General features: G+C 28.4%; 1 protein-coding gene across 1 annotated transcript; it reads left to right on the top strand.

Moving 5' to 3' along the window:
* The first annotated feature begins 1,322 nt into the window (after positions 1–1,322).
* On the top strand, positions 1,323–7,623 carry LOC127248406 (ABC transporter B family member 15-like). The gene is made up of 7 exons (XM_051270720.1): positions 1,323–1,520; positions 1,666–1,720; positions 3,763–3,941; positions 4,021–4,478; positions 4,610–5,150; positions 5,239–6,126; positions 6,199–7,623. Exons 1-7 carry the CDS (start codon positions 1,323–1,325, stop codon positions 7,561–7,563), a joined length of 3,684 nt encoding a protein of 1,227 aa, XP_051126677.1. The 3' UTR covers positions 7,564–7,623.
* Positions 7,624–12,165: the final 4,542 nt, after the last annotated feature.

Raw genomic sequence — 12,165 nt, 5'->3', positions numbered from 1 at the left:
AATATTAATATATTATAATTGAATTATTATGCCGAATTTGTATTAATCTATATACATAATTAAATCGAAATCTTTTAACCTAAACTTAATTATCTCGTGTCTAGTTCCTATCGAATTGTCGTGTTACAGCTAGAGCAGCAAAACCAACAATAATTTGTTAGCACGATGTTGTTAATTTAAAAATATTTTAAAAATATCAAATCAAAATCTCCCCGATAATTTTATTGGTAATTATTTTCCATGTTCTTTATATAAACAGCAAAATCCAACGAAATCTACATTAATTAATATTAGTTTTTATTAGTCCGATGTGATAAATCTACACAAAATAATTAATCAAATTACAGCTCAGTTCTCCATGTAATTTATTTCTTAATTAATTAATATATCGCTAATTAATAATGCTCCATTAACGACGCAATGCCAAAGTCAACTTTCTCATATGTGTTTGAATGCTTTGTTCTTGATTTTCAATATGTTCTCCATTCAGATTTTGTCAAATACAAATTAACTTGAAATTTTTATTTTAAAAAAAAATAAAATCAATCAATAAATCGAAATGTGTTTTTTCCAAATTTGAATTTTTTTTTTCAAATCAAATCAAAAAATTCGAAATTACATAATATATTTAAAAATTCGAAATTTTTTGTGTTCTTTTAACTAAAATTTTTCAATGCATTTCCTAAATAAAGTATTACACTGCATTCATTATTTTTATATTACTTATACAATTCTCTATATTAGAAATATTATTCAAATTAAAACACAAAACAAGCGTAAAATTATATTTCTTTTAATATTTTTATTAAAATATATATTAAATATCTAAATTAATAAATATATAACTCTCTCAGTCTCAATAATATTATCCTATTTAGTATTGTATAATTAGAAAGTAATTAAAAATTATATTAATGAAAATAATTATAAATTAAGACTAATATATTAAATAATTTAATTAAAATAAAAATATATATTATGAATTTTAAAATGTGACTAAAGTGTATAATTTTAAAAAAAAAAAAGACAAATGAAGTGAGACGAAAATAGAAAGATGAGACAAATTAAGTGACACAGACATAGTAATATATAATTATGAGTTTTATATTTTTATTTAATTAATTAATTATAGGATTTGAATATATTAAAATAAATATGAAGTTATGTAGATAAAATAATATTATCGACACATAATAAACACATTCTATATCAATTATAATTTGGATCTCCACGATCCCTCCCCAATTATATGAAGTTTTGCAGGTTTGGTTATGGAGGAAAAAATTCAGAGAAGAAAAGAGGGTGGGGGTATGGATATGTATATGTTTATCCATGGGGACTGGGTGGATATGGTGCTGATGGGGTTAGGGTTTCTGGGTGCCTTTTGCGACGGAATATCGATGCCTCTCACTGTCTTCGTCTCCAGCAAGCTCCTCAACACCATTGGAGCTTCCCACTCTCACTCTCAGAGTTCTTCTTCAATGGCGGCTGACAGTTTCATGACTCACGCTATCAATAAGGTTTCTGAGAGAATTGAATATATATATATATATATTGGAAATCATATAAAAATATATATATAATTAATTAGATGATCAAATTAGTTTATTACCTTAACAAATATAATGATAATCATTGATTTATTTGTGTTTTTGTGGCTTTCAGAATGCACTATGGATGTGCTACATTGGTTGTGGCCAGTTTGTGGCTAGTTTTCTTGGTAAGTATTGCATTTATTTCAATTTTTTTTATTAATTGTATGTAAGTTGGAACATTTTAAATTTTTATAATATTTCATTATCAACATTAAAATAATAATAATAATAATAATAAAATCCGTTAATGTATAATTTTAAAGAATTTCAACAAAAATAAAATCATTCTAACTCTATCTAAATTAAATTATTCTACTTAGAGAGTCGGAAAAAATGCAAAAAATATTTTTAATGTATATCCAATTATTATTTTTGTCATTTTTAATCTCACATTTGTAAAAAACGTCATTTCTGTTTTTCCGTCGCGCGTATGGAACAACCATCGTGTAAACATGACGCATGACGCGCGACCGAAGGACATAAATAATTATTTTTACAAATATACATTATATAGTTACAACCAGATAAATAAGAAACAAAAAATAATAATTAGATATATTGAGATATTCAGTTTTAGATTTAGTTTGATCCATAGATTATATTATTAGATTTGAGTCCATCGAGTCTGTTTTGTATTATGTTATAATCAATAAGCCAATCTTATTATTTTTCCCTAAAATTTCCAACATATACATAAATATATATATATATATAATTTTTACAATTTTCTCTTAGAGAGCCACTCCAACTAAAACTAGTATTAAAAAAGAGAGAGAAATAGATGTGGTAGTCTTATTGCAGCATCAAATTCTCTATTTTTATTTTTTTTATGTCTTTAGATTCTCAAAAATGAAATAGTAACACGTAAAAGAGAGTAAGAATATTAGTAGGATTTATGTTTGTTTTCACTTATACAATTACTTTATAGTAAAAAAATATTATTTTTTTATGAAAATATCACACTTAAATTCTATTTAGACATAATGTCATGACTAAAATATTATATAAATTATTTAAATTAATTTCTTATATAATATTTTCCTTAAAAATTTTATAAAATTTCAATATAACTTGATGTATCCTAAAAGACACATAATGTAATACTATTTTTTTTTTATATAAAAATATTACTATAACTTTTTCTTAAAATATCACTCTCAAAAGTAAATAAAAAATTCTTGAAATATTATATAAATTATTTCAAATTAATTTTTATATAATATTAAACTCAAATTTTTACATAATATTTTTGTAAAAATTTTAAAAATAATATAAAAAAAAAAATTTGAATATAATCTTTATTATTTATTTTTGAAGAAAAATTTGGTGTTTTTGTTTTGTGAAATAGTTGAAAATAAAATTTTTTATATGAGATAAAGAAAATTGTGTAGGGAATATATAAATAATGAAAGTGTATATTGTATTTAAATAACAAAAACATAATTAAATAAAAATACTTAAATCATACATTCCCATTATCATTTTTTTTTCGCAAAACATTACGTAATACTAATATGTTATAAATTTTGGATTTAAATATTATATAAAAAATTTATTTAAATAGTTTATACAATATATTTCAATCATAAAATTATATCTCTAAATAGTATTTAAGTTTAATATCTTAGAAAAAAAAAAGTAATTTCTTTTTATTATAAAATCATATAAATATAATATAAAAAAACTTAAGTAAAATCATATAATCTAAAGTCCTATTCATGATAGGATGGAATAGGGAAAATATGAAAATAGAAAATTTGACAGTATTGTTTTTTGGCGGACCAAAAACACGGTTTATTTTTTTTTTTTATATTTTTGTTAATTAATTTATTTTTTTACTTAAACTTTAAACGTGGACTTTGATTTAAACAATAATTTAAATAAAATGTTTTGCTAGATAAAATATTATTTTTATTGAAAAAAAAAATTGTAATTAAGAATTGTATAGTAAAATACAAAGTCAAGTTACAAGTTAATCCCTAATTCTCTTCTTAGCGGAGTTTCCCCAAATTTTACTATTTGAAGTCTGCTTTTTTCAAAAAAAAAAAAAATACAATTTTTCTCTCACAAAATATCTTATCAAATATCATTTTCATATCAAATTCAAATCAATTTTTTTTTCAAAAAGAAACACATTGTCACATATAGTAAAAACTTTTTTGTTCAGAAGGATATTGTTTTTCAAGAACAGCAGAAAGACAAGCTTCAAGATTACGAATTAGATATTTAAAAGCTGTAATGAGACAAGATGTCGGCTACTTCGATCTGCATGTAACCAGCACGGCAGAAATTATAGAAAGTATCTCCGCAGATAGTCTAATAATTCAAGAGGTCATTAGTGAAAAGGTAATGCATACATACATACATATATACAATCATGGATTATCATTTCAGACATTCTTGTTTCTTGATCGATGACAAACAGATTCCAGTTTTCGTATCAAGCATTTCAACATTCATGGCATCCTATTTGACAGCATTCATATTGTCGTGGAGACTAGCAATTGTGGGGTTCCCATTCATAGTATTTCTTTTGGTACCGGGTTTTTTGTATGGGAGGGCATTGATGAACATTGCAAGAAAAATCAAGGATGAGTACAACAAAGCCGGTGTAATAGTCGAACAAGCAATTTATTCGATTCGAACAGTGTATTCATTTGTAGGCGAGAGCAAGATCATCGATGCATACTCTCATGCTCTTCAGGGGACCGTTAAATTGGGTTTGAGACAAGGCTTAGCCAAAGGTTTGGCCATTGGTAGTAATGGCGTAACCTTTGCGATTTGGTCCTTCATGACTTATTACGGTAGTCGAATGGTCATATACCACGGCGCTCAAGGAGGCAATGTCTTTGTTTGTGGAGCATCGATGACTATCGGCGGATTGTAAGAACATCATCTTCTTCTCTTGTTTTAATAATATTTACGATGAATTATTCCGCTAGACAAATGTTGAGTGAACAAACTGATTGTTTCCAAAATTATGCTAAATTTCACTTTATTTCTCGATTGAACAGAGCGCTCGGCTCGGCTTTGCCCAATTTAAGATACATTGCCGAGGCGAAAGTAGCTGCAGAGCATATAAAGAAAATGATTCGAAGAGTCCCAAAGATTGATTCGGACAACATAGATGGCCAAATACTAAATAATGTATCTGGACAAGTTGAGTTTCGACATGTCTTATTCGCATATCCATCGAGGCCTGAAAGCAAAATCTTCCAAGACTTCAATCTGAAAGTCCCGGCAGGAAAGACTGTAGCATTGGTCGGGGGAAGTGGATCGGGGAAGTCGACGGTTATTTCTTTATTGCAGAGATTCTATGATCCTCTTGAAGGCAAGATTCTCCTTGATGGCGTCGACATTGAAAATTTACAGCTTAAGTGGCTAAGATCACAGATGGGGTTGGTGAGTCAAGAACCCGCCCTCTTCGCTACCTCAATCAAAGAGAACATACTTTTCGGTAAGGAAGATGCATCGATGGACGATGTCATCGAAGCTTCGAAAGCTTCCAATGCTCATAACTTCATCAGTCTATTGCCTCAAGGTTATGACACTCAGGTAATAACTCTTTAGTATGTAAGTAGACGTAGCAGATAACCTCAACCTTGGTTAATTTTTAACCATGGTTAATCACATCGTTGTGCAGGTTGGCGAGAGAGGAGTACAGATGTCCGGTGGGCAGAAACAGAGGATCGCCATAGCTAGAGCCATAATTAAAGCTCCTAAAATCCTTCTACTCGACGAGGCCACCAGTGCTCTCGACTCAGAATCAGAGCGATTAGTCCAAAAGGCTCTCGACAAGGCAGCAGTTGGTCGGACCACCATCATTATAGCTCATCGTCTTTCCACCATCAGCAATGCTGACCTCATCGCCGTGATCCAAAATGGCGAGATCATGGAGATCGGTTCGCATGATGAGCTAATTCGAAACAACTCTGTCCATTACACAAAGCTTCTTCATTTACAACTGTCTGAGAAAACCAACAAGTGTATTAATTCTAAAGGCGCCGGTCCTTCTCCGCCCACCATGAATAATGACATACATAACACAAGTAGCAGAAGTTTGTCAATAGTTAGTAGATCTAGTTCGACCAACCATGGCGATGACCTCACCGGAACTGCGACTCGTGATCAAGTATTTCCGACACCTTCGATGAGAAGATTATTAGCCATGAATTCGCCTGAGTGGAAGCAAGCCACATTAGGATGCATTAACGCGGTATTATTCGGTGCTATTCAGCCCGTGTATGCCTTCACAATGGGATCAATGATATCCGTTTATTTCTTACCAAACCACGACCAAATCAAGGCAAAGACGAAGATGTATGCTCCTTGCTTTCTGGCGTTGGCAATATCATCCCTTTTGGTCAATGTTTTTCAACATTATAACTTTGCAGCAATGGGGGAACACTTGACAAGGAGAATAAGAGAAAGAATGCTGTCAAAAATTCTCACATTTGAAATCGGGTGGTTCGACAAAGATAAAAATGCAACCGGTGCTATATGCTCCAGACTAGCGAAAGATGCCGGCATGGTAAGTTCACTAACCTTGTTTTTGTTGTGCAAAAAAAGTATTGAACATAATGGTATACTTGAAATATTGCAGGTGAGGTCTCTGGTAGGCGATCGGATGTCGCTGCTTATCCAAACCTTCTCTGCAGTAATGATCGCGTGCACCATGGGACTTGTCATCGCATGGAAGCTTGCTTTAGTAATGATCTCCGTGCAGCCGTTGATCATTATATGTTTCTACTGCAAGCGCGTTCTGTTAAAGAAAATGTCGCAAAAATCTATGAAAGCTCAAGATGAATGTAGCAAGCTTGCAGCGGAAGCAGTCTCCAATCTCCGGACTGTCACAGCATTCTCTTCTCAAGCTCGAATACTCAGAATGCTCGAAAAAGCACAAGCAGGGCCGCGAATGGAGAGCATAAGACAGTCGTGGTATGCAGGCATTGGACTCGGAACTTCTCAGAGTCTCATGCCACTCAGTTGGGCCTTAAGTTTTTGGTACGGTTGGAAGCTGATGGCAGAAGGTTTCATTGACTCAAAGGCGTTGTTTCAAACCTTCATGATCTTGGCGAGCACAGGACGTGTCATCGGCGAGGCTGGAACTATGACCAATGATTTGAGCAAAGGTTACGATTCAGTTAAATCTATTTTTGCTATCTTGGACCGGTGTTCGTTGATTGAACCAGAAGCTCCGGCAGGTGTCAAGCCAACTAAGCTAACAGGCCATGTTGAGCTGCGCGACATCGAATTCGCTTATCCATCTCGACCCAATACAATGGTGCTTAAAGATTTTTCCATAGTGATTGAGGCAGGGGAATCTACTGCGCTTGTAGGCCAAAGCGGATCCGGAAAATCAACCATTATAGGCTTAATTGAACGATTTTACGATCCTCTTCGAGGAGAGGTTAGAATCGATGGACAGAACATCAACAGATATCACTTGAGGACTCTAAGGAAGCACATTGCACTGGTCAGTCAAGAGCCAACGCTATTTTCCGGCACGATCAGACAAAACATAACTTACGGAGCATCAGAAGAGATCGACGAAGCTGAGATCATAGAGGCATCCAAGGCAGCAAATGCTCATGATTTCATATCGGGGCTAAAGGAAGGATACGACACTTTCTGTGGAGACAGAGGAGTGCAGCTGTCCGGAGGCCAAAAACAGAGGATCGCCATTGCTCGCGCCATACTCAAGAATCCGACGATCTTATTGCTGGATGAGGCGACAAGCGCGCTCGACAGCCAGTCGGAGAAAATGGTGCAGGAAGCATTGGAGAGGGTGATGATCGGCCGGACAAGTATTGTGGTGGCGCACAGGCTGAGCACTATACAGAATTGTGACATGATCGTAGTTATGGAGAAAGGAAAAGTAATCGAGAAGGGAACACACTCGTCGCTACTAGCTAAAGGATCGAATGGAGCGTATTTTTCCCTCGTTAGTCTTCAGAAGTCGCAATGAATATATATATATATATATATCCATTTTTCTTAAATGAGTTTGTATTTTTCTTTTGTAACATACCATTTCAACTCTCATATACGATCCATAAACAAATTCTCTTCAAAAACTAATTGGTGGTATAATAGAAAATGTTCAACCAGTCTTGTCTCGTGCATTCTAACAACATTTTAAGTTTATATTTCGTATATTTTGAATACACATACAATTTGAATTTATATATACAAATTTTCTTGTGACAATATTTTTACAACTATTAGCAACAATTTTGCTATTGAAAGTGTTTGTGTATTGTAAAAAAGCATAAAACTTTGATAATGAATTATTTGGCCTAAGTATCTAATATTTATAAAAAAAAAAAAAAAAAATTAAAGCTGTGTTGATAATGAATTATTTGGTCTACGTATCTAATATTTATATTTTATAAATTATGATGAAATTAATAGATTTTATACTAATATTTATATTTTATAAATTATGATAAAATTAATAGATTTTTAGAGAAATTGCATATTTTTTCTAGTGTTGGTGATTATTTTTTATAAGCAATAATTATTTGATATATATTAGTAATATTCGTTTTTCTTTATTTTATATATACATAACAGATTAATTTTTTTTTATTTTTTTGTATGCATTTAGAATATTTGACAGAATATGTGGAAAGTATACATAGCAGTAAATTATCTATAGGGTTGTTCTCTGTTGTTTTTTAATTTAGATGGCGCTAAGCAAAAATAAAATTTAATTATTTTATAGAAAAAATAGCTAAGAGATTCTAATTATTTCTGAATATTTTTTTGGTTTGTTTGCTTCTATTATAAATAAAAATATATTATTTTTTTAATTAAATATTATATCAAAAAATACTTAAACTTTTAATTTAAATATAATCAAAAAAATCTTTAACATAAATATTTTAATTTTATACATATATTTATAATATTTATTATGTATAGACGTATATATTTTCATCCAAAGCTGACCTTCACAACCTTATCATTTTCTTCTTTAGCAACAATTTCCATAAAAATTGATTTTGCTATGATTTTGTGACCTAGAGAAAATTGTTTCGCAGGATTTGTTCTGTAAAATTGGGGACTGATTTTAAAAAATATTTAAATATTTTGTCACTTTATTTACAATATTGTTTTCTTAAATTTGTTAGAAATTAAACTTAGAATTACGAAGAATCTAGAAGAAATTAAAAAATATTTGAAATATATATAAAATCTAAAATATAATAGAAATAAAATGAAAGGTGCAAGAAAATGAAAATTCTAGAGATATGAAGATATTCATCGATTTGATTGTTGTATCCAACACTATAAATAATTTTACATAAATGAAAGCATTTTGTTGATTTGATTGTGCTATCCAACGCTATAAATAATTCCAGAGATATGAAAGTATTCATTGATGTGGTTATTTTATCATTTCTAAAATTGTCAACAATAAATTTATTTTTTTTATATATAATCCTCGACATATTCTAACTGTGCTAGTGCCTCCATTACTTGAAAATAATAGGAGCTCGATTGGAATATTATATATATATATATATATGGGAGAGGTGATTAAATTAAAAGAGATGTAAACAAAATCTATTTTACAAAAATAAAACTAAAACTAATAAACTTTAAAGTTTAAGCTATGTATGTGTTGCAATTTTGAGCTAAGATGTGTCACAATAGAAACGAAATAATGATAATAAATTTAACTAAAAAAACAAACAAAGGAAAAAAAAAAAGGGTATCATGTCTGGCTGCATATATATTACTAAAAGCTGGAGACGCATTCCTTTACAATGGCTTTCTTTTTTTTTTTATCTATACTTCAATCTTGGCTTTCTTTTTTTTTTTTTCTTTTTTTTCTTTTTTTTTTTTTTTTTTTTTTTTTTATTGGACTCCAATCTTGGCTTTGGTTCTATGGCTAATGGCTTAAAAACAATTGGAATTCAAACAAAATAAAATAAAAAATTAAAAGTTATTCGATTAGATGCTGTTTATGTAAAAATTTTTATTTTTTTTACCAAAAAATTGGAGCAAAAAAAATTGCTGATATAAATAGCATTCTCAAGTATATTATTTAATTTTATTTTTAATAAAAATATATTACTTTTTGTAAAAATTATAAATATACTTATTGAAATATATTACAAACTTTTGGGTGTTTTTCAAAAAATATATATATATATTGTTAATCCTTAATATATATTAAAATTCTATATTGTTGCGAGTATTTTTTTTAATTGTTTATGTCATTTTAATAATTTCAAAAAAAAGCATCTGTATGTACTTTAAATATAATGTTAAATATTGCACTCTAACTCAGACTAATTTTTGGATTACAACTTCAAAAAACATTACTCCTTCCGTCATATGGAATTAGTTTATTTTCTTTTCACACAGTTTAAAAAATATTACGTTACGTTATTTAATTAGTTTGATTAGACGATGTAATAAATATTATTTTAAATATGTTTATTTGATAAAATATTAAATGAAATTTAATTTTAATTTTAAATATTGAATTTTTTATTTACTGAAATTATTTTTAAAAAAATAATAATAATTGTATCTATAGTAAATCAATACATTTAATTAAATAAAAAATAATAATTATTTAAATTTAATTAATAATACAATAAAAAAATATAAAGTACTAAAAATTTTATATAAACAATACATACATTTTTTTCAAATTGTGTTATTGTTAGAAATAGTTCGTTGTGCATTCCAAATTTAATGACACATCGTATAAATGTTGTTAAAATATATTTAGAAACGGTATATTATATTTATGGTAATTATCTTATTTAAAAGATTTGTAGGATTTTTGCATTATTTAGTGATTTATACGTCATTATAAATATGTACTTATTTATATAATTGAAATAGAGAATTTCAATTTTATATTCTAACATGGTATTATAGTCAAATTCTCTTTGAGTACATCCATGACTCGTTATATTTCATATATATTATTATATTATATTGATGTATATACTTCTATTTACGGTCATACTGTTATTTTTATATGATCTTCTTCTGTACTACTCCATTGACAGAGTCTACTTTCGACTCTAATGCCGTTGAGAGTCTTGTTTTCGACTCTAACTCTATTGAGAGCAAGGGAGTCATGTTTTCAACTATAACTCTATTGTGAGCAAGTGAGTTATGTTTCCGACTGTAGCTCTATTAAGAGTGAGCGAGTTCTGTTTTCGACTCTAGTTCCGTTGTGAGCGAACAATACTGTAGCTCTATTAAAAGTGAGCGAGTTCTGTTTTCGACTCTAGTTCCGTTGTGAGCGAACGAGTCATGTTTCCAACTCTAACAGTGTTGAGAGTTCTGCTTCTGACTCTGATCTAGTAGACGGTTACACCACTTTTAGTCAATTTTGGCGAATTCCAATTCGTATGTGGAAGATTTCGGCTATATTTTTTTCAGTCACTTCTGACAAACTCAAGTTTGTTCGATCATATCTTGAGTTTGAAAGGGGTGTTAAAAATATATTTAGAAGCAATATATTATATTTATGGTAGTTATCTTATTCAAGAGATTTGTAGGATTCTTGCATTATTTAGATGATTTATACGTCATTATAAATATGTACAAATTCTTATAATTGAAATAGAGAATTTTATTTTTATATTCTAACAAATATTTTGGTATACTAAATTTATGGATAGAAAAATACCGAATTACGGAAATAATATGTATACTCGTACAAAAAAAACTACCGAAAAAATTTTAAATTTTCGGTACGATATAAATTTTTTGGCATGGTAATCATATATAGTTAGATATTTTCAGTATATATAAAAAAATAAAAGTTCTTTCGGTATTTTTGTAGATACTAAATATTCGATAAAATAACGATATTTTTTTAATAAACTAAAAACATTGATACGGTATACAATCTAATTTGATATTTTTGATATACTGTCTCGATTCATCTCTAACTGAATTGCATATACACTATTAGAATCGAATGCTTAACGTCTAAATAGCAAAAGTAAAAGTAATTTTATAATTTTTCATGACAAATAAGTTTTATTTTTTATTTTATTGAAAAAAAAAATTTCAAAATCAAATGTCATCTTTAATTAATTGTTCGGCCATAAATTTTTAAATCAAACATCAAATTTTTTATATTACATTAAAAAAATAATTTAAAATTTTAAAACATTACATGAACATCGGTTTATATCATATTAAATGTTTATTTTATTTTTATTATTCAAAATCCTAGTCCAACTTTTAAATTTACAACTAATCAAATAATAAAACTAAAGATATAAAGTAGTAATTAATATAATATAGTTAAGTTTTTAAATAATAAGTATTGGTTATAAATTATTACTATAATGGAAAAGTAGACTAATTTTATGGGATTATTAAAAAAAATAAATATTTAATTTAAAATAATATATTTATATTTTTAATATTTTTTATGCAATTCTCGTACTCGATTTTCTTTTGTTTAGAGTTACTCATATTTGTAAAATGAGTATATAAACTATATTTGTATAATTATTCAAAATCTCTTAATTTTTTTTAGATATTTTCTATTGGGAAGATTAAACTATAAATGTATCAA

The sequence above is a fragment of the Andrographis paniculata genome, unplaced genomic scaffold, assembly GCF_009805555.1.
Source record: "Andrographis paniculata isolate CXL003 unplaced genomic scaffold, ASM980555v1 Contig34END, whole genome shotgun sequence".
Taxonomy (NCBI): Eukaryota; Viridiplantae; Streptophyta; class Magnoliopsida; order Lamiales; family Acanthaceae; genus Andrographis; species Andrographis paniculata.
This window is presented reverse-complemented; position numbering and strand designations above follow the sequence as displayed.